The 20,001-nt window shown below is 52.8% G+C and overlaps 11 protein-coding genes across 11 annotated transcripts; 6 read left to right on the forward strand and 5 right to left on the reverse strand.

Annotated features, from left to right (window-relative positions):
- Positions 1-444: 444 nt before the first annotated feature.
- CC84DRAFT_1092550 (uncharacterized protein) lies at positions 445-2,587 on the forward strand (the record flags this gene model as incomplete). Its single annotated transcript, XM_018174463.1, has 3 exons — positions 445-635; positions 806-2,025; positions 2,082-2,587. The coding sequence occupies 3 exons, from the start codon at positions 445-447 to the stop codon at positions 2,585-2,587; spliced, it is 1,917 nt and encodes a 638-aa protein (XP_018036805.1).
- A 706-nt stretch (positions 2,588-3,293) lies between these two features.
- Positions 3,294-4,625, reverse strand: CC84DRAFT_1164707 (carbonic anhydrase 2). The gene is made up of 2 exons (XM_018178543.1): positions 4,171-4,625; positions 3,294-4,087 (listed from the first exon to the last, which is right to left on the reverse strand). The coding sequence occupies exons 1-2, from the start codon at positions 4,328-4,330 to the stop codon at positions 3,555-3,557; spliced, it is 693 nt and encodes a 230-aa protein (XP_018036806.1). The 5' UTR covers positions 4,331-4,625; the 3' UTR covers positions 3,294-3,554.
- A 247-nt stretch (positions 4,626-4,872) lies between these two features.
- CC84DRAFT_1217659 (uncharacterized protein) lies at positions 4,873-5,190 on the forward strand (the record flags this gene model as incomplete). The annotated part of the gene is made up of 1 exon (XM_018182916.1): positions 4,873-5,190. One exon carries the CDS (start codon positions 4,873-4,875, stop codon positions 5,188-5,190), a length of 318 nt encoding a protein of 105 aa, XP_018036807.1.
- Positions 5,191-5,346: 156 nt separating this feature from the next.
- On the reverse strand, positions 5,347-6,782 carry CC84DRAFT_1164711 (uncharacterized protein). Its single transcript, XM_018178544.1, has 2 exons — positions 5,754-6,782; positions 5,347-5,704 (listed from the first exon to the last, which is right to left on the reverse strand). The coding sequence occupies exons 1-2, from the start codon at positions 6,459-6,461 to the stop codon at positions 5,360-5,362; spliced, it is 1,053 nt and encodes a 350-aa protein (XP_018036808.1). The 5' UTR covers positions 6,462-6,782; the 3' UTR covers positions 5,347-5,359.
- A 183-nt stretch (positions 6,783-6,965) lies between these two features.
- On the forward strand, positions 6,966-7,861 carry CC84DRAFT_1259632 (uncharacterized protein). Its single transcript, XM_018184926.1, has 3 exons — positions 6,966-7,137; positions 7,193-7,308; positions 7,395-7,861. The coding sequence occupies exons 1-3, from the start codon at positions 7,026-7,028 to the stop codon at positions 7,593-7,595; spliced, it is 429 nt and encodes a 142-aa protein (XP_018036809.1). The 5' UTR covers positions 6,966-7,025; the 3' UTR covers positions 7,596-7,861.
- Positions 7,862-8,231: 370 nt separating this feature from the next.
- CC84DRAFT_1164713 (uncharacterized protein) lies at positions 8,232-9,618 on the forward strand. The gene has a single exon (XM_018178545.1). The coding sequence runs from the start codon at positions 8,346-8,348 to the stop codon at positions 9,471-9,473; it is 1,128 nt and encodes a 375-aa protein (XP_018036810.1). The 5' UTR covers positions 8,232-8,345; the 3' UTR covers positions 9,474-9,618.
- On the reverse strand, positions 9,492-10,420 carry CC84DRAFT_764706 (uncharacterized protein). The gene has a single exon (XM_018187358.1). The coding sequence runs from the start codon at positions 10,337-10,339 to the stop codon at positions 9,644-9,646; it is 696 nt and encodes a 231-aa protein (XP_018036811.1). The 5' UTR covers positions 10,340-10,420; the 3' UTR covers positions 9,492-9,643.
- Positions 10,421-10,769: 349 nt separating this feature from the next.
- On the reverse strand, positions 10,770-12,215 carry CC84DRAFT_1164714 (Formyltetrahydrofolate deformylase). Its single transcript, XM_018178546.1, has one exon. The coding sequence runs from the start codon at positions 11,979-11,981 to the stop codon at positions 11,133-11,135; it is 849 nt and encodes a 282-aa protein (XP_018036812.1). The 5' UTR covers positions 11,982-12,215; the 3' UTR covers positions 10,770-11,132.
- A 594-nt stretch (positions 12,216-12,809) lies between these two features.
- CC84DRAFT_1196477 (ISP domain-containing protein) lies at positions 12,810-14,177 on the reverse strand (the record flags this gene model as incomplete). Its single annotated transcript, XM_018181464.1, has 2 exons — positions 12,810-13,583; positions 13,639-14,177. The coding sequence occupies 2 exons, from the start codon at positions 14,175-14,177 to the stop codon at positions 12,881-12,883; spliced, it is 1,242 nt and encodes a 413-aa protein (XP_018036813.1). The 3' UTR covers positions 12,810-12,880.
- A 2,819-nt stretch (positions 14,178-16,996) lies between these two features.
- Positions 16,997-18,686, forward strand: CC84DRAFT_1164715 (alpha/beta-hydrolase). Its single transcript, XM_018178547.1, has one exon. The coding sequence runs from the start codon at positions 17,071-17,073 to the stop codon at positions 18,586-18,588; it is 1,518 nt and encodes a 505-aa protein (XP_018036814.1). The 5' UTR covers positions 16,997-17,070; the 3' UTR covers positions 18,589-18,686.
- A 262-nt stretch (positions 18,687-18,948) lies between these two features.
- On the forward strand, positions 18,949-19,973 carry CC84DRAFT_1217667 (uncharacterized protein; the record flags this gene model as incomplete). Its single annotated transcript, XM_018182917.1, has 2 exons — positions 18,949-18,963; positions 19,020-19,973. The coding sequence occupies 2 exons, from the start codon at positions 18,949-18,951 to the stop codon at positions 19,971-19,973; spliced, it is 969 nt and encodes a 322-aa protein (XP_018036815.1).
- Positions 19,974-20,001: the final 28 nt, after the last annotated feature.

The following is a 20,001-nucleotide window of genomic DNA, read 5'->3' on the forward strand; positions in this document are numbered from 1 at the left end:
CTTGGCATTCATCTCGAACCAACACCACCGTTGTGTGTGTCTACCTTCATTATGGAGACACAGCCTCCACCGCCCGATGTGTGGCCCTCGGGCTCTCCAGAGCATTGGCGACGTAGCGTATCGCGATCGACTACAACCACCTCCACATCTTCGCATGGATCTTTTACCTCAAGATCGGAAAAGCGAGCGAGATTTCAAGATGCAGTGAACGAAGGATTGGGCATTCAGATGAGAGAAATGAACACGCCAGTTTCTCCAGATAGTGTGTATCGGCTGAAAGGCGGTCTCTATTCGCCCCTCTCCCCACGGCCGCCTGTTTCCAGAAATGGCACCGTCAGCACTTCAATGTCACGCGCAAGGACAGATCCAATGACACAGCGCCTCATTGAACGTCGAGCTACCCAGGCTGCAAGATGGACCATACACTGGAGAACACCTTTCATGATGGTTGCGTCTTTCCTTGTGGGCATCGCACTAGCTTTTGGCCAGCACCTGCTCTACTCGTCTCTCCATCACAAAGTCGAAGACGATGAGGGCAAAAAGGTCAAATATGTCTTATATGGTCGTGCGCTTGCCTACTTCTCGAAAGTCGCGTTTGGAATGTGCTGCATACTGGTCTATCGCCAACGCATATGGTAAGTTCCCCCGATCATAGGTGCTGTCTCCGCAGCAGCTGAAAGAACTCTCCTATCCGTTCAATACTTTACCAGAGGGGGTTTCTTTTCTGAGCGAAGTTGAGCTACGGAAAGAACCAATGTCCTCACAACCGAGACCTACGCTAACCATCTACCTCCGGGTATGGCAGGACTTCATTTCGAAACAAAGCACTCACGGTGCTAACAATCGATCAACTGTTCCTGGGGACTGAGGATCCGTCCCTCTTTTTGAACTGGGAAGCAATAAGCCTGGCTCCCAGGCCAGTTTTGATCGCTCTAGTCATCTGGCTGATACCTGTTGCAACAATCATCTTCAGTCCTGGTGCCCTAACTTTTGGCTGGTACTTTGAGGTTGATAGCACTTCATTGACGGTACCGACTCTCAATTTTTCTGCAGAATCATCCAGTGACTGGCGCGTGCCCCTTAAAATGAAAGACGGAACTACGAGAAAATCACTGATGTTCTACAACACCACGGATGCCCTTGGTAAACAACCCGGTTTCTTCGATTACTTCGACCAGCCGTCCACAGATATCACCCGAGTCACCCTTATGAACGCGTTCAGTTTGACAGACACGTCCCTTAATCGGGCCGATGCACGGCAAGATTCATGTGGAGGATCGTTCAATTGTACTTACACCACATCCTTCGTGGGACCTGGTTATAAATGTGAGCAGGTCGCCACGAGCTCAGCAGACAACGATAAGCTAAAGGAATTCGGTGCTCCCTTCAACACCAGCAAACTCATTCCGGACGGCAAGAACGTGTATTTCGCGGACGTTGAGGAAGGGGATTACGCAAAACCACAGGATCCGAGAATCACCGCACAGGGAGGTGTTCCACCACTCGAGGTAAACCTCGATGACATAGGGATCTTCAAGTCAGAGCCTGTGATCTGGATTGGGTACGCTGTTAACTCCACAGTACCGCTCGATGGTAACTCTACGTTCAGAAGGAACTGGACGCACAAGTTTGACCAGCATATCTTCCGCTGCGTCCATTACGAGACCAAATACACCGTGAAATGGAACTACACCGAACCATTCTTCAAGACCGAGGTCTCTCAGGAGTTCCTCTCACCGGTTGTCAACACCACGTTCTCGCGGAATGGGGATGGTACACCAAATTGGGATACCCCTGTACCCGTGCAAAACTACGTTAGCCCTCGGGACACTGAACGCTACAAGAAGGTAGCAGCCTACCATACGATGGGCCAGTCTTTGCGTGGGTTCCTCAAAGGATCGATTGAGATGGATCCGCCAATCCCAGGGCCCTCGTATCCTCGGGTGTCCAGTGCTATCGCACAAACGAGGCTGGTTAGCAACAGCACAAGCCTGCCAATGAAGGACTTACCCGAACAACTGCAGGGTACGTTTCGCACGGACAAAATATTCCAGCACCAACTAACTTGAGTTTTGGTTTAGATTTCTACACTAAGATGGTGCTTTCGCTCTTCTCCGCGCCACAAATGCTCGTCGTCGACCATGAACGCGTCCTCGTCAACCGGACTCGATTTCAGTCAACCTTCATCTACAACCCCGAGAAGCTTTGGGCATGCTACGCCCCCGTCATCCTGGTGACCCTCATCATCTTGGTCATAGGCGCTTGGAATATCGTCAAGGACGGCACGACGTTCTCCGTGGGCTTCTCACGCATCATGGTCACGACGCGCAACACGACTCTCGACGACATCAGCCGCGGCGCTTGCTTAGGCAACGACCCATTCCCACTAGAACTCATGCACACGCGTCTCCAATTTGGCGTGCTGAATGACCATACCGAAGACTACGTCGGTGTAGAAGCCCTACCAGGAATCGGACACTGCGCTTTCGGGGTTCCCTCGGAGCTATCGCCCATCCGAAGGGGTCAGCCGTATGCCGGGCTGGCCAAACGAGACGGAGCAGAGCTGGTGAAAGAGAAGGTCGATTGATCCAGAAACAACAAGGATTCCAGTACCTGCAGAACTGTGGAAATTAAGGCATAGAAACCATGCAGCGGCGTGCGAGGACTGTTTCATACGCCTCCGCACGAGGCAGCCCGACCCGATGGTTGGGTCCGCCCCCACGAACACCTTCACTCGTCAAGCACACGGTTGGTTAATGTGTTTCGGTGGATCGCACGCAACGCCGTACGTGCCGCGCCGTTGCGCCAGCACCGGCGCGAGTGCCATCCAGCTTCTTCAGTCTTGTCAATAGAAGCCCGGATACGAGATGCGTCGTTGCGGCGTCCAGCTCACCTCTTGGGAACACACGACACCAATCGGGGTAGTTTCTGCGGGCGCAGGGTCTCAGCGTGTAGTGTGAGGGAAGGACCCGGGATGCACTGACAGAAATGGGTAGGAGATCATGCCCAGGTGGTGCAGATGGCAGGAGTGGCCCGTGGCATCGCTGGCCTTCAAGGAAGGAGCAACCCGAAATATACCCTTATTATACGATGGACAGCTCATCACTAGAGAAGGACGTTTCTATAGCCCAGTAGGACAAACACATTCTATTGCTGTGTTTCGCTTTCGCTCATACCTCGTTTATGTTAGATATGTGTAATGTTGTAAGGTTGTGCGCTCTGTTCGGCGATAAGGAAGTTGTGATGATACTCAGTTTCTGATCGTCACGCAGGAAGCTCTTGCCTTTTGATGTCGAGGTGAATTTTGATTTGACGGTAGATTCTTCATAGGGAAAGCACATTGCCGACGACCGGACAATGTCGTCTTGCCAAGCTCGTCACAACGGAAGTAGTGCTCGATACAAAAGTGAATGTACTCGATCTAATGTTTATCAGCTCATCCTTACTCACTATACATACATCTAACCGTCTACGCGATCAATCGACCTGCCCACCCTCAACGCTCAAACGCACTCCTGAACACCTTTCACGCCTCGACTCTACACGCCGCCCCTCTACGACCCCTCCAGAGCGTCAGTAGTCAGATCATAGATCCTCTGGATATCCTTCAACTGCCCCTCAAAGTCAATCTCCAAGTCCTTCAACCGCCCATCGTTGAACCCAAACACCCAGCCATGCACAATGGGGTAACCTTTCTCCTTGTACAGCTGCTGCACGGCGGCTGTCTTGATGATATTCTTCGCCTGCTCAACGACGTTGAGCTCGACGAGCCTGTCGTACCGCTTGGCCTCGTCCTTGATGGCGCTCAGCTCGTCGTCGTGCAGACGGTACACGTCGCGGATGTTGCGCAGCCAGGGGTTCAGCAGGCCGAGGTCCTTGGGCGTCATGGCGGCCTTGACGCCGCCGCAGCCGTAGTGCCCGCACACGATGATGTGCTTGACGTGCAGGTGGCGCACCGCGTAGTTGACGACGGACATGACGTTGAGGTCGGTTGCGCAGACGAGGTTCGCGATGTTGCGGTGGATGAACATCTCACCGGCCTCGAGGCCCGTAATGGCTTCGGCGGGAATGCGCGAGTCGGAGCAGCCTGGGGGCGTGTCAGCGTAGTCCTTGGGTGACAGCAGCGTCTCTGCAGAGGGCTGGAGGGGCCGGCGGAAGCAATTGACTCACCGATCCAGAGATACTCTGGCGCCTGTCCCGCGCTCAGCTTCTCGAAGAACTCCGGGTGCTTCGCCTTCTGCTCCTCGGCCCACTTCTTGTTGTTCTCGAAGATCCTGTCATGGCTCTGCTGCAGGTACTTGCGTACGTCCTCTGGTGCTTCGGAAGCCATCTTGCCGTACGGTGGACAGCGTGCGGTTCCTGTAGTAGCAAAATTTCTCGCTGCGGTGAATCGAAGCAGTGGGCCCTGCGTAGCGTGCGCTCCCGATGTCGCTCTCGTCGCAGAAAGAGGAAGAGAAGAAGGGGATGACGAGCCTCCCCGCGCTAGATATACACCCCTCCCAACGTGGGGTAACCTAGCCACCAACACGCGCATGTCTGAATCCTTGCTCCGACGCTCGGCCAACGGTTGAGGAATCAACAAGACCCAATGCGCGCCCACCCGCTTTCTGCGCGGAATGTTGAGGTCTGCGCATCGGGCCGCACAGGACGGCCCTAATTGGCTCTGACGTCGACGATCAGCGCGCGTCCCGGGATCGCGCTGAGCGAGCTAACCCAGGCGCTGATCTAGCCCCGCCAAGCAGCCCTCAGCGTCCGTCTTGGAGCTGCCTCTTGTCGTCTCTTGACCGTTTCTTTTGCGTTTGATACGCGCCTTGACCGAGCTAGCCGAAAACAAAATATACGGTATCTAGCGATCCCGAACAGAGAAGAAGCATGATCCTCGACCACGACCAGGAGGAGATCCTGCGGAAGCATCTCAAAGCTCTGCTGGGCAGACGCCCCTACCCGAAGACCATCTGCCCCTCGGAGGTGGCACGCGCACTGGACCAGGAAGAATTGGACAAGCTCGAATGCTATGATTGGAGAGACTGCATGGAGAACGTCCGCAACCTGTGTTGGGAAATGCGCGCATTTGGTGTCGTCGAGGTCTTGCAGAAGGGCGAGGTTGTGAAGGCCAAGTCCATCGACGAGATCATCGGCCCCATTCGCGTGAGGTACCATCCTGATCACAGGAGACAAGAGATGATGTGATGTCATGTTATTCATCGATTAGGCGCTGTGGCTTCGCCGTAAGTGTGTTCTTTCAATAAGATTATGTATACGAAGCTTAACGTAAGCGTGCAGCTATGCTCGGGTATCAATGCCCTCTTCCATCATAACCCATATAAACGCCAGACACCCACGTGCTCAGCTGGGACATTCACTCCTTCTTCGGCGGCTGCCGTGGATGCTCTGCCCCGCTGGAATCGAGACCCTGCCACTTCTCGTCCCAGCCGCTGTTCGCATCGGTAGCGTTACCTGCATTCCCTTCTTCAACCAAGATCTTGATATCGCTCCAGTACTCCAGCTTCTTACACTCTGCATCCGCAGCCTCCACTGCCTTGAGCAGGTTGTTAATTCTTCGCTCTTCCGCTCCATTCTCGGCCTTGCCGCTCTCCTTATGCGTGCCTCGGTGCGTGCGTGCATCGTCGATAGTTTCCATGAGGGTGGACAGGAGCTGGCGGCGAGAGTTTTGGAATATGAGGAGAGACATTATCGTTGGTATCTGTGCCAGTCAGCAAAGGGATGGAAAGGACATGGTTGTGGTGACAGACCTGCTCAGCCAGATAATGTAGCTCTTCGCCGCCGTCTTCGATGAATCTGTTGATGAACACGATCTTCTCCCGATCGATCGCTGCGTTCTTCAACTTCCGCAGAAGTGTAGGAACGTCCTTGACCTCCTCGTCTAGTGAGGATTCCCCACTCTCCAATGGACTCATAGGTGCCGTTGTGCTTGTCATTGCTCTCGCAAGTGTAGTGCCAATGCTGAATGTGTCTCCAAACAATCTTTCATTCACCTTCGACTTTGGTGGAAGTCTCTGTTTCACACGTTTTCGAAGCCATCGGCGCCTCCGTACGAAGCTGTGGAACCACGGATGGTTTCCGTGCCAGGCAGCCCCTCGGAACCACAGACTATACTGCCAGCCTTCTTCGTCCACGTCGTGGCTCATGTCAACATACCAGCTCTTCCATTCCCATACCCAGCTTGGATCTGGAACTTGTGCGTTTGTGATGTTGACGGCCGAGGGCTTGAACTTAGCATCGACCCAAGGCGACTGGTCAATTCGGAGGTTCCATAGCGCTTTCGAGGAGAACAGCGGGATGCCGAAGACGAACCAGCCGCGCTGGTTCTCGTAAAGCACGTCGATGTGCATATCTGGTGTCTGTGGCGGTTTCCGTGACTGTTCGGCGGATTGCTGGGTGGGCTCTGGGCTGTGTTCGTTGTCGGTCGCGTCGACGAGCGCAATGTGTTGATCTGCCATGGCAGCCAGCACGGTCTTTGGCGAGCGTCTCCGGTGCTGTACAGTGTCCAGGAGCAATACAAATGCCGCGGTATTGCTTTTCAGGTATGGCGGAGAGGCTTCACGCCGTGCTATCGTGGCGGCATGAGTTGTTCTTGGGGGCAGGCGTTGGCACCGTTCGTGGGCCGCTAGGTATTAGGGGCAGGAGCAGCGGACTTTCAACAGTACAAGCAGCTGCGATATACGACGGGACTATGTGAAAACGAATTACACAAACAACTCCGCTACCAGCACTTGGTACACGGGTACGAACAAGCGAACAGAATTATGGAGAAGGATCGCGCATCGATGACCAGAACCAGTGCCGGCTAGTGATGGTTCGTGATGGGTTCGCTCTGGCCCGTGCTCAAGCTGGCACGTCCCTACGTCATCATGCCATGCGGCATTGGCGGTGCCTTGAAAGCACCCCGCCCATAAGTACTATCTCTCCCTGCAGTTTCTTCATCCATCTGCATCCAATCCACATCGCGAATTCTCACCTTTTCGTACCACCTTTACCAAATCAACCTCTCACTTCCAAACGCAATGGCTGGACGACAAGTCGGAACTTTGGCTGCTGTAGCCGGTCTTGGTGGCATTGGCTACTACCTGTACAGCGCTGGCGGAGACCCCAAGCTTGCTGAGAAGAAGCTCGAGCGTATGTGATGCCGATTGATGGCCCATGAGAGTGCGCAACTAACAGCGATACACAGACGATGCTGCTGAGGCCACAAGGAAGCTGAGAGGCGATTACCCCGGCCAGGACAAGGAGGCGAAGAAGGCCGGCGAGGAGGCTTACGAGACAGCGCGCGCAAAGGCACAGAGCTTGGTAAGTCCATCTGAGGTCTCCTGAAGCACCATGACTCCGTCCTGTTGTCGTTGGGGTTGTGAATTAATACTGACGTGATCTGGCAGGCCAATGACGCAAAGGCGAAAGCGGACAAGGCGGATGCGGAACTCGCAAAATACAGTGCTGATGCCAAGAAGAAGTTCGAGGAGCTCAAGAACGAGACCGGCCGTGAGGTCAACGCCGCCGCGAACAAGTTCGACAAGGAGGTTACCGATGGCATCAACAAGTCCAAGGGGTGGTTCGGCGGCCTTTTTGGTGGAAAGTGAGCGGCTCGCCGCTCTCGGTTCAAAAGATTGCACGACTGTCACGGATTACCACTTCTGCATGAAACCTTCGGGTTTAGGAGTTAGTTTTGGGATGGCTTCTCGCCTCAATTTATTTAATTCAGATTCATTGCGTTCCTCGTGTTCCATTGTTCATGTTAGTCGATTCGTGATCTGGAGCACGTGTGCTGGGCTGGATAGTGTCCGCGAGTGTCTTCTCAATAACTAGGTAGATCGTTTCACATACACCATCGAGTTTTGTAAGCGATTCTAGGCTGGCTTTCGTGTTCGCTGGCTTCGTGCGGCACAACGGTTCTTTGACGTCGCTGAAGTTCTTCACTGACTAGCTCAAGGATGTCAAAGCTATGCCGAGATCACGAGATTCGGTCTTTACCTGGGCACGCGCTAGTCTAGGACCGTCGAAAGTATTGAAGGCATCGGAATTATAGGTGAATAACGATTATGGGTTGGGGCATCGCGTGTAAACGTCGGAAAAGCGCGACCTTGGCCACGTTTGCGCGTATTTCATTGGTGAGTGCACGAAATGGACGCGCGACGCGAAAGGGCGCGTCCCCTGCACGCGCTAGTGCTGTTTTCCAGCCCACTGCCGCGCATAACAACCCGTCATCTCCCCTCTCTCCTCCTCATCCCACAATTATTCCCAGCTTCGGTGTTTCTCTTCTTCGCCAGCTGACCACTGCATCCCTGCGCTGTATCAATTCGACCTCACTATCCTTCAACTATCTAAACGCAATGGCGCCCATCGATCCGACGGCTGCCCTGCCAACCGAGCTTGTCAATCTTCTCGCACTGCACTCCTCCTTCCTCACCGCGCTGTCGCTGCACTTCGTACACAACGGAACCGGATCGGCCATCGATCTGCGAGAATTTAGCGAGACGATCACATCCGTTTGGCGCCATCGCAAAGTCCACTACGATGATATCCGCCTCTGCGTCGGTGTCCTCGGCGCTGGCCCAGCTGCAAGTAACAATCCCTTCCGCATTTCCGACTACGGACGCGGCAAAATATGTTTGGAGGTTAGCGACGAATACAAGATGCAGTCAGGACTGTCACAGACGAAGGAGGGGACACTCCAGGCCATGTTTATGGAGAGTTTGGACCACCTGTGGAGGCAGTGGAGCGCAGCTGGACAGACATCACAGAAGATATTGAGCCGGCCAATTGCTACACCGAAGAAGCGCGGACGCGGACGGCCTAAGAGGAATGACCCCACGCAGTCCAGCATCCAGGCCTTCATCGACGAGCCCTCGCTCACCAAATTCATCGCCCAGCTCCCGCACGCCGAGATCACCACATGCGAGTCTCTAATCGCCATCGCACCCCTGCAGGAAAAAGGCCGCAAGAGGCTCCGCGAGTTTAAGGACAGTGTCCAGCAAGGCCGCGCCGTGAAGAAAACGCGCGAGACCACAGGCAAGGAGAACGCACCCGCGACCCCCGCCCAGACCAAAATGACAGACTTCACGTCCGTCCGCAAAACCAACCTCCTCGACCGCATCCTCGCCAAAGAAGCGGCCGCCGCGTCCGGCCCCAAGCCCCTCACACCCGCCGAGCTCCAGCGCAAAGCAGCACTTCAGCGCTCGGAAGACGTGCTCGGCGTGATCGCCCTTCTTTGCGCGAACAAGGGTTCTGGCATGCGTATCTCCTTCTCCATAAATGCACTGCTGCAGTCGCTGCAGACCTCGATACGGAAACCCATCTCGAAGGAGGAAGCCCTCAAATGCATTGAGGTGCTCGCGAGCGAGGTTACACCTGGCTACGTCAACATCGTCAGGATGGGTGCTTTGAGCAGCGTGGTTGTCAACCAAGGCATGAGACCAATGGATGTCAAGGGCAGGCTTGTTGCGCTGGGTGCTTATTAATCCGCATTTACTATTGTATCAGTATCTTTTGTGCCTCGTTGTTTCCAGCTTTGTGTATTCAGCGTTATTAGCGGGTAGGATGGCGTTGACCATTGTTTCAATGGAGCGGTTGTTTGCATAGATTATACCCTGTTCGTATTCACGGTGTGAAGTCGTAATATTGTATTATATTAGCACCTGCTTCCCCATCCTTCATCCTCTCTCCCAATCTTCCTCCCCTCACTCCTCCCCACCTCAAGCACCGGCGAAGGCAACTCATACGAGCGTACCTCGCGGGGACTCTCAAGCTCCGGCACCGCAGGTTTCGTGTCTAGGTCCACCACAGGTAGCTGCGGCTGTGGCTGGACTTCGAATTGCTGCGCCTCTTCCTTCTTCCTTACAATCCGGTTCCTTCTCTTACGAATGAGGATGATGGTTATCAGCACGATAGCACAGAGAAAGACTGTTCCGCCGACGGAGACCCCGATGATAAATTCGCTGGCGGGCTTGTAGGCAGTGGGTGGTGTGAAACCGGGGGAGGAGACTAAAGAAGGGGGGAAAGACGAGGACGGTGATGAGGGCGAGGAGGATGAAGGTGAAGTGGAAGGCGCGGTTCTGGCTGTGTTTGTCGTGTTGAAGGACTCTGGGAATACAGAGGTTTGATCGACTGATTGTGGGGGCAGAGTTGGAGCAACGATGATTTTTGTAGATGATGGTGTAGGTGAGGGAGCCAAAGTAACAAATACAGTCGTCGAGACATGTATGGTGGTTCCGCCGGGCTGATTACTCGTGCTGGAGAAAACGTCGTTTGACGCTATCGTCGTTGATGCTGTCATACTCCATGCTATTGCAGGCCCGAGTGTCAGTTCAGAGATCGAACGGGCCATGTGGTGCACTTACGAAGTTCGTCCCGTTGCTCCCACGTAGTTGGTTGTCGCTTGTAGTAGGTCCGCTGTATCCAGCCGGGATAGCAGAACACATTGCTAAACAATGGGCTATGCGTGCGGTATTTCTCGTAGACTGTCTCCGAGCGACAATCAGTTTCGGCACTGTATGCTAAGGTTCAGCTATTGTTAGTACACTCAAGGTGTTTCTGTTTACCAGGCTTCAGAGTGCGTTCCGCTGAAGATGCTGCCTGACTCGCACTTGGTGAAAAAGGGGCACCATGTTGAAAGAGGCGAGCACCATTCGACCCAGTTGGAACCAATGTAGCTAATCGAGCGGATGGCATCGTTAGTCAGTGGCACATCTAAAATGGAAAGGTTGGTTTAGCTATCTTGGTGTTCTGCAAATACGGTGATGAGGCACACGAGCTCACATTGAAATTCCACCTCGTAATCCTGCTCGGTTGTGCTTGTGAGATACCAGGCAATCGCTCCATCTGCTGGTCCACCAGCCCGTGCAGCTACAGTCTTGGTGGGGTACATGCTGTCAGGGTAAATTCCGTTCTCTGAAGACAAGAGTAGCTTCAAGATGTGGATGTGCTTGCCCTTTTACCGCTCGAAAACAAAGATTCCAAATTCGCACAATGTTGTTTGCTCGCAAATGCTGCCACGCTGCCGTGGCGCGATCCACAGAAGCTAGTACGACGGGGAATGATGTGATTCAATATCATTGCCGAAACCCAATGTATTGTCCAATATGTACACGAAAACGAATGCCTATTTCTTACATGGCGACTTAGTTGAAAACGACCGTCTTCGCACCGTTGAGCAACACTCTTTGCTCGCTCCACCACTTGACTGCGGCCGCGAGCACCTGGCTCTCCACGTTGCTTCCTTCCTCCACGAGCTCTTTTGGCGACATAGCGTGGTCGACACGGGCGACTCTCTGCTCGATGATGGGTCCCTCATCCAGATCCGCGGTAACGAAGTGCGCCGTTGCACCGATAATCTTAACACCACGCTCATATGCTTGGTGGTACGGCTTCGCGCCCTTGAACGACGGCAAGAACGAATGATGAATGTTGATAATCTTGCCGGACATCTCAGAGCACAGTCTTGGTGAAAGGACCTGCATGTACCGCGCCAAAACCACGAGGTCGATCTTGTGCTGGGCAATAAGATCCAGAATCTGAGTCTCCTGCTGCACCTTCGTGTCCTTGTTCACAGGCAAGTGGTGGAACGGAATGCCGTACGACTCGGCAAGCTCCTTGAATTCCGGGTGGTTGCTTACAATAAGCGGGACCTCAATCTTCAACTGGCCGCTCTTGACCCTGAACAGCAGGTCGTTCAGGCAGTGTCCGATCTTGGACACCATCATCAGCACCCTGGGCTTCTCCTGCACGGCGCGCACTTGGTAGTCCATCTGCAGCTCGACCGCTAGCTTCTCCAGCGGTTCCTGGAGGCCCGAGAGATCCGTCGCATGTCCGAAGTGCACGCGCATGAAGAATTTCTTGGAGTCCGGGTCGGAGAATTGCTGGAGGTCCAGGATGGTGAGGTTCTGCTTTGCGAGCAGCCCCGTCACCGCATACACGATGCCTGACTTATCGGGACACGAGAGAGTAAGGTAGTGATCGTCGACCGCCATTTTTTCTTTGTTCCTTCTGAGGCTCAATTCTTCTGCGTCCGAGGGCTGCGACCTTTGCTTCGACGTGGCTGTTTGACTCACGTGGAAAGTGCGGGAAAATTGGGTGGACTGCCGGTTTCGGAAAATTTTCTGCTGAGGGGCCGGGCCGGTGCTCAATGTGAATGCTCGGCAGTTGAGGGGTCGAATGTGAGACGTGGGAACTCTGTTGAAGAGGTTACGGCACGGTGACCAGAGTGCACGAGAGACTGGTGGCATTTTTAGGTGTTTGGGCCGTGCTGAGCATTGATGAGTGGAATGTTAGTGGTGGACGCTAGTGCCGATATCGGCCGAGGCCTCTGAACAAAGCGTTTGAGCATATTGGCAACTCTTTATCCAGTCTGTCGGGGAAAGAGAGAGCGCAAGAACTCTTGAATAAGAATGGGTCCCGAAAACGGTCTCGTAAGGCTGCTCCTGTGCGATGAAGGACGCTCCTTCCTCCTTGCGTTAGGCCGCTGATCCGCAACCATCCTCGGGGCCCAAGTGTATCTACCCACATACCTCGCCAATCAAACCGCTCAAAGACTTGACATAGAGCCTATGGCATACTTTGCGCTGGAGACTGTATGCAATTGTACACAGGCGCAGGTTCTTGATCCCACAGTACGAAGCCAATTTAGCTATGAGTATATAACAACACGACAAAAGTCCGAGTACAGTGTTTTCCCTTGGGGTTCGCGATGCGCAGGTGTATTGTGCTCAGGTTTTGTCCCAGTAGCACATTATGAACAGCAACAATGATGAGGGGATTTGACAAGCGAAAGACTCAATAACAGAAGGATATATGAAGCAAACGACAGTGCTAAACGCTCCAAACTCCACGACATGCGCGCCATCCCAATTCCGACTTCAGAGCAGTAACTCTACCAAGCCAAGATCTCCCTCTGTGTTCCACAGCCTAGACCATCACAAATCTCTTCGTCCTTCGCACTGATGTCCGCACCTGCACCCTTCGGCTTCTGCTTCGCTGGCCAAATTTCCCTGCCTTCCTTCTTCTCCTGCTCGTAGTGATCGATGACCGCCTCCCTGACTGCGGCTTGGAAGAAGATCGGAGCCTTCTCCCACTTGGGATGCAGCATTCCGTTGGTGAATACATTACGGTCTAGATTGCGTTGCTGACCCATGCACAGAACCTTGTCTTCATGCATCACGCGTGCATAGGGCTCGCTGATGAGCTTAAACGCCTCCTCAGACGAATGCTTGTGGCGGTAGATCTCGTAGGCCATCTTGGACTGATTGGGCCCATGCGGCAGAAACTTCTGGACCATGATGAAGGCTTTGGCTACCGTCATGGACGAGTTGGGGAAGTAGTATGTGCTGTGTGCCCAAAGCCCTTTCTCCACTTGCTCCGGCTTCGGCTCGCAATGGTGTTGGATGTGTCCGTCCTTGAGGTCGCTGTCAAATGTTTCGAGATTCAAGAAGGTAGGTATGTCCGGATGTGTCGTGGGGCAGTGGTAGCATTCGTTGAAGTTATCGGACAGGATCTTCCAATTATATGCGCCGTCGATTTCGTAGGAGTGGTCGAACACGTAGTCGTCGAAATCGATGCCTTCGTATCGGGCTTGGCTAAATTCCTACTTGTTAGTACGCCCTTTCTCAATCTTGGGGTGGATGAACTTACACGTCGACATTGTCGAAGTGTTTCTCCCATGAAACTTCCGGGGCATCGTTTGCGTCAAGATTGATCCAGATGAAACCATTACGATCGATCTTGACATGGCACTTGAAGAGACCATTCTCTTCTTTGTTGAGCTCCAGTCCCTCAAAGCCCGGTGCCTTCGCCAACTTTCCGTTTAGACCATATGACCAGCCATGATACCTGCACGCCAGGATCTTCGCGTTGCCCGACCCCTCTTTCTCGACGACTGGATATGCTCGGTGCCTGCATACGTTGTGGAACGCATTGATATTTCCTTGCCGGTCCTTGTTGATGACGATATCGAAGCCAGCGAAGGTATATCGCAACCAATCACCAACATTTGCAAGGCGGACCTTGTGTGTCATGAATAGCCAACGTTTCGAGAAGATGGCGCGACGCTCAAACTCGTACATTTCCTTCGTGTTGTACCACGATGCAGGCAAGGCGCGAACAGGTTGCTGCTTGGGGTCTTCGGGATTTGCTGGGGCACTGCTGCCAAACTTGAAGTAGTTGAGCACCATGATAGCTGGGAACTCTTCTCGAGCGTTTAGAAAGATGTTTTAGTGGTTGAGTTTAGTGCTCAAACCAATGTAACGCTTCCGGTGAGCACAGAACGATTTTTTATATATATACTCTCGGCGCGGCCATTTGTTACCACGCATCGGACACGAGGCCCTTCCCCATCCTCTTCGTTCCGAAAGTCCAATCGAGGCGGGTCCCCATTGGTGTGTTTCCAGCCATTATCATCCTGATATAGAGCAACACCAATAAGCGGTGATCAGTACGATCAAAGTTGGGTATGTGTTGTAGTCGCGTGCCTGTTGGATTGTCTTCGTACCCAGATTCCCAATCCGGACGCGCTAGTGAAGTGAACGCGAGACTGTTGTTTTGCGATTGGCCACGGTAGTACAACGGCGGATTCTCGAATAAACAAGCCTGCATCCATTGTACTTTTTTGGCAAAATCTCCCAGGGTCAGATAGATACGCATTCATATTTCACAGACAGTGAAGACACATGATCTGGTGAGAGCGACCCTTGTCTTCAAATAGGGCTAGCGTAGATCGCTTGGTTGTCCAATCGCTGATCTTTCAACGACAAGCTCGAGCGACCCTTCCCGTTCTAGTCGCTTCAAACCTGCGCGGATTTATCGCTATCAAACAACGCCTTCTCGCTGTCGACTGCCATGATCGAGGAAAGTCGATGCAGGTCCTTTGAGCCGTAAACTCAGATTATGTAATCACTACGACTGCCGCGGCCATTACATTGCAACAAGCAATGCAGAAAGAATTCGCTGAAGACGTTCTTGTATGCTATCAGTACCCAAAGTCACGAGTGGACGGGTCCATGGGCTCCATCATCGCTCGTGACCAGCATGGTGCGCCCGGGGTGTGCCATGTGTTTCGCTATCTCATCGTAGCCCGGAGTAGACAAGTAGACAAAACCGATTCAATGCCTATAAGGTTGATCAGTCATTCTGAGGGTCAGTCGACCTGATCCAACAACGCACCCCAAGTCGTGTGTAGTCGCGTCAAGAAACGCGTAGACCGGAGGTGGGGCGCTTCCGTGGCGCCTTCCGTTACGCCTCTTCGAGCTAACAGCCGTTCTTTACACCCACTTTCTTTGGCGGTCTTCCTCTCGTTTCCACCGCCTCTCACGATTCCAATCTTCGCCGGTTAGATTGACACCTAGCATAATTCTGGGTATCATTAGCACCCCACAGAAGGGTGTTCTGAGTAGGGAGAACTATTGTCGACTTACCGCGAGTAATAGAAAGATACCGAGTATATAGCTGGTTGACTAGCAATTTTGTCATATGACGGCTGTCTGGCATCGATGGTGATTAATAATGGGGTGGTGATGTGCAGCTGGTTGGTCTCTTTGAGTGGTGGGGTCAACTCGCTGTCACCTTTGCGGATTCGGGAGATATGAACTTCATGAATGTATATGCTTATTGGGACAAGGAAGAGTTGAAAAAGAGTCGCTTCCGTCGGGCCGTTTGGTGCGCGTCGCACAACATGCAGGAAAGAAGTGCAGAAAAAGAGCTCGTCGATGATGACATTCAATTACATTCGCCATTGCATGAATATTATGAACCCCTACAACTTTGCAAGAAGCTGACTAGGCTCTTGCACCCACAGGAAGACAATAAACGCAGCAATGGTGATAGTGATGAAGATGATCATGATCATGATGACGACAATGGCTAAGATGATGAAGACAGCGTCTGGTCGCTAGCGATGACTCCGATTTGAGTATGATTATATTCTCCGTCAACCTTACCCAGATGGCTTCTTCGTCTTCCAACAACGTAACTTTCATCAACAATCAAAGTCAAAGGATTAACAGTGATAAAAAGCAGACTAGTAGGCGGGCCCAACAACTCTATCGGCTTCTGCCCGACGCAGAGTTCAAGCTACTCCAGACACAACAAGCGCGTCGAGCTTTCAAGCGTCGCGAAGGCCAAGGTTGCGTCAAATAATCTCGTGCATGCCACGAAGCCGTTCCCACAGGTGGAAACTGCTGTTGAGGGGACGACAAAAAATAACGAGAGTTGCGGGTACGGACATAGCAATTTCGGATTGAGTTCAAGGCCAATCAATATGATGGCGCCACTTCCAAAATCGACGGAAGGCTTTCAGCATTAGTGCATGAGCAAGAATTTTAAGGGGATCGAGGCCACAAGGCCCGGACAGACGAAAAATAGCATAAGGTCGGAAAAATCCGGATCCCATTGAAAAAGAATTGATCGGGCGCAAGCATTCCTATGGTAGCTTTCACTCAGTCCACCAGCATGGGACGAGAAAGTAAAAGTCAATGGCTCCAACAATACGCCAATAGTTGTCTACACAAGGGGCCATCCGATTTTGCCTAGTATTCTCCTAGGGCGATAGAGGGGGTTGATGTTAATTCCAAAATCACCGCGCCAACAGCGTCGTGAGGCATCATCTCGCAAAGTCTTGCCTCTTGCATCACAGCCGTATATTGTGCTGAGGCTTCGGCCCACGCTGACGAAGATTAGACCTGGCCACTATGTTTAGCTTGCCTGCTAGCTGTACTAACATCCAAGCCGACCGACGTCTTGCGCCTCAGTGGGCTTTGGTCTCGGCCCCCAAGTCGTCGGGAGATTGCCGATGAGGGCACGCTAACCCTGTTTCGGAAAATACGCGAAGCATATAACGTGAAATTCAGGCCCCAATTCCCTGCAGGGGCCAGGTGCAGTGAGGCTTGTGTGTTGACGGTAGAACGTACGCGCGTCAGTAGCGGGAGTTCAAATTATGGCCGTCTGGTTATATATGAGATGGTAACAAGCTGCAAACAGCCTCCACATCTGTTAGGGTCCTCTCATTGTTTGGGTCACTATCACCTTCTCTCAGTTAATTCCCCGAGGACCTTACTTGTGATTATAATGATAATGTCGCCGACCGCTCGCTTCTCCGTTGTCGCCTCTTTACTCTCGTATACTATCGCCTTCCCTCTGACCCCTCGACAACCGAGTGCATCCAGCTCCTCTGCACTACCATCAAACTGCACAGCGCCCTCAATAACCTTTGGATCCTGCCCCGAAGAAGCTCCTTCACAGCTAGAATGCGCTACTTACTCAGTGCCTATAAATTGGGACGAGCCGGAAGGTGAAAAGTTTGATCTGGGTCTCGTAAGATTACCAGCGAACGTAAACAGCACAAAGAAGATTGGCTCGCTATTTATCAACCCAGGCGGACCTGGTGGTGCAGCATCCGACTTAATCGCTTCTTTGATCTTGGGTGCGCTTCCCATTCCAGAAGGCCTGAATGATGCCTTTGATCTGATTGGATTGGATCCTCGTGGTGTCGGCTTAAGCAACGCTGTTCAGTGCGATCAAAAGATTTGGGCTGAGAGGGTATCGTGGTTTCCGAAAACCCAGGAAGACTATGATACGCTTGTCGACAAGAACAAGCGCTACGGAGAGTCGTGCCGTAACAAGACCGGCCCGCTACTGGAACATTTAGACACTATCAGTGTCGCGAAGGACCACGAGGCAGTGCGCATCGCGCTTGGCAACGAGCCTCTTAATATGGTTGGCCTGTCATATGGTTCACAGCTTGGCGCTCAATACGCACAGCTTTTCCCTGACAACATCCGTACCTTGGTCCTTGACGGCATGCTGCAACACTCACAAGCGGCTGCTTCGAATGTACTCATCGAATCTCTTGGTTACAGTATTGGCCTACAGCATTTCTTCGAATGGGCGTCGGAAGAGGTCACTTCTCCTCTCAAGGGCGAAGACGTCGCAGCTCTCTGTAGTGAACTCCTCAAGAACGCCTCCACAACCTCAATACCCGCGCCTGCTTGCGATGGGACCAGCTGTCGGACAGACGTGAACGCGGAAGAGCTCTTGTTCAACGCACAAGAGGCTTTGACCTTCAAGGACCCCAGAGTAACTGGAGGCCTCAGTACCTGGGGCGATCTTGCGTCGGCGATATATAATGCTACCCATGGCGACGCCTCCGCTTTGTCCACACGCTTCGACGAGGCAGCTGCAGGAACTGCTATCTACTGTCTTGACCTTGACCACGATCCTGCGGTATACGATTTCAACTACATGCAAACGACGCAGCACATGTTCAGTACATTCCACCCTCTCAGCCAAGGCACTGGCCAGTCTACCTCCCTTTTGCATAGCTGTGTTGGCTGGCCATACGCGACGCGCAACCCCCCAAAAAAGCTTCACGTCGACACCGAGGCAACTATTTTGATGGTCAACAGCGACGCTGATCCAAGTACGGCTTACCCGTGGGCGGTTGGCATGCTTGAAGAGATCAAGAACAAGGTGTTTGTTACGAGGCACGGTGATGGGCACACAAGTTTCTTTACAGGTGGAGAGACGGCGTCGACAATTGTTAGGTACCTACTCGGTGAAGCGCCTGTGAACGGGTTGGTGCTAGACTCATAAGCGGAAGAGACGTCAAAGCAATTCCTGGGTTGCCGTAGAGCATTTTCCACAACACTAATACATCGTAAAAACCTCGCTTTTTACTTTCACGTCCCCAAGACATGCTCAATCGCATTGTGTTTTGAGGTATATCTTCTTACTCTCTACGCGCCTAGCAAGACGCGTCTAGGACGCGTCTTTTGTAATACATGGTTTGTGAAATTGACCTGAACATCAGCACAGGCCTAGTCTAAAGGGTAGCGGCGCCTTTCGTTCACTCTCACTACCTAGTCTTGAGCCTGCCGCCTCACACGCTCGCTCTGCACTCTCAACCAGACCCCACACACACTCTGGTTGACCACGATCAATTAGAGCGCCATAATGCACTACGCTTCCGTAAGCCAATTGCAATATGTCGAAAAATGTTAAGACATGGCTAACAGTACAATCAGTTTTGCAGCAACTCTTGTACGCCGACCCCCGGGAAAGAGCCTGTTGATCCTCCTCCTCGGTTCCCTAAGATCGCTCGGGTCGCCCCCATCCCCTTGTCGTACTTGGGGAAGCAGAAGGTTTACGCGTACGATTCCATCGCAAAGGAAGGTATTGACCTGAAGACACCCATGTTCCTCCAAGCGCCGGTCTTGGTTCGCATCCACATCCGATTGCCTACCATGTTCCTCGCTACTGCTGAGGAAGACCTAATGTATCCGGACTGGAAGTCGATCAGCAGCAGCGCACCCGTCAATTCCCTGGTACTGTATTCGACCCAGCCTGTTCGACTCAAGCCCAACTACACTCTCGGCTCAACATTCGTTCGATACTGGGACAAGCTGCCAGAAGAACTTCGTGTGAGCATCATTGCCGAGAACATGAAGGCACACCCTGCTCGCCAGACTCCTCGCACACAGGCCCTTCTTACCAAGCTGTACCCTCACTGCCGGATGACACCCCAGATTGCCCGCTTGGCCATAACCGGATTCTACAAGCACAACGAGTTCCTTGTCCAGCTCAACTCCGGCATGCCCAATCGGTACCCACGGGCTCCATACAACGACCTCATCCGGCGTCTTCAACTGTCGATGTACATTCGTCGCTCGCAGTGGGAGTTTGTGCAGAAGCTATCAGAGGGGAAACTAGGCTTCGCCAATCTCAAGTACGTTAGTATCCTTATCAGCTGGCACTATCCTGCAGAGGATATCGACGAGACAGAGTGGGACGACTTCGTCGACGAAACCCGTAATGATTGTATAGAATTCTCGTGCGATGGGATTGTGGATCTAGTTGCGCGATCGGCCGCAGCGATTACATGTCGTGCTCCCAAGTACGTTCGTGGAGACCTGGCTCAGCTGACAGTGATCCAATCACGCATTCGGTTTGGAGTGAAGGGAGCTGGATCGCAAGCCTGAGAGTGAGACGATCAGTCTGGTAAGTTTT

This window comes from Paraphaeosphaeria sporulosa (genome assembly GCF_001642045.1).
Source record: "Paraphaeosphaeria sporulosa strain AP3s5-JAC2a unplaced genomic scaffold CC84scaffold_5, whole genome shotgun sequence".
Lineage (NCBI taxonomy): Eukaryota > Fungi > Ascomycota > Dothideomycetes > Pleosporales > Didymosphaeriaceae > Paraphaeosphaeria > Paraphaeosphaeria sporulosa.

Bases quoted from the DNA above. Each gene is read 5' to 3' on its own strand.
- CC84DRAFT_1164707 (XM_018178543.1), bottom strand. From the start codon at position 4,330: ATGGCTTCCGAAGCACCAGAGGACGTACGCAAGTACCTGCAGCAGAGC. The intron at 4,088-4,170 runs GTGAGTCAATTG...ACACGCCCCCAG, and splicing joins GCCAGAGTATCTCTGGATCG to GCTGCTCCGACTCGCGCATT.
- CC84DRAFT_1164711 (XM_018178544.1), bottom strand. From the start codon at position 6,461: ATGGCAGATCAACACATTGCGCTCGTCGACGCGACCGACAACGAACAC. The intron at 5,705-5,753 runs GTCTGTCACCAC...TGACTGGCACAG, and splicing joins TACATTATCTGGCTGAGCAG to ATACCAACGATAATGTCTCT.
- CC84DRAFT_1259632 (XM_018184926.1), top strand. From the start codon at position 7,026: ATGGCTGGACGACAAGTCGGAACTTTGGCTGCTGTAGCCGGTCTTGGT. The intron at 7,138-7,192 runs GTATGTGATGCC...AGCGATACACAG, and splicing joins TGCTGAGAAGAAGCTCGAGC to ACGATGCTGCTGAGGCCACA. The intron at 7,309-7,394 runs GTAAGTCCATCT...GTGATCTGGCAG, and splicing joins GCGCAAAGGCACAGAGCTTG to GCCAATGACGCAAAGGCGAA.
- CC84DRAFT_1164713 (XM_018178545.1), top strand. From the start codon at position 8,346: ATGGCGCCCATCGATCCGACGGCTGCCCTGCCAACCGAGCTTGTCAAT.
- CC84DRAFT_764706 (XM_018187358.1), bottom strand. From the start codon at position 10,339: ATGGCCCGTTCGATCTCTGAACTGACACTCGGGCCTGCAATAGCATGG.
- CC84DRAFT_1164714 (XM_018178546.1), bottom strand. From the start codon at position 11,981: ATGGCGGTCGACGATCACTACCTTACTCTCTCGTGTCCCGATAAGTCA.
- CC84DRAFT_1164715 (XM_018178547.1), top strand. From the start codon at position 17,071: ATGTCGCCGACCGCTCGCTTCTCCGTTGTCGCCTCTTTACTCTCGTAT.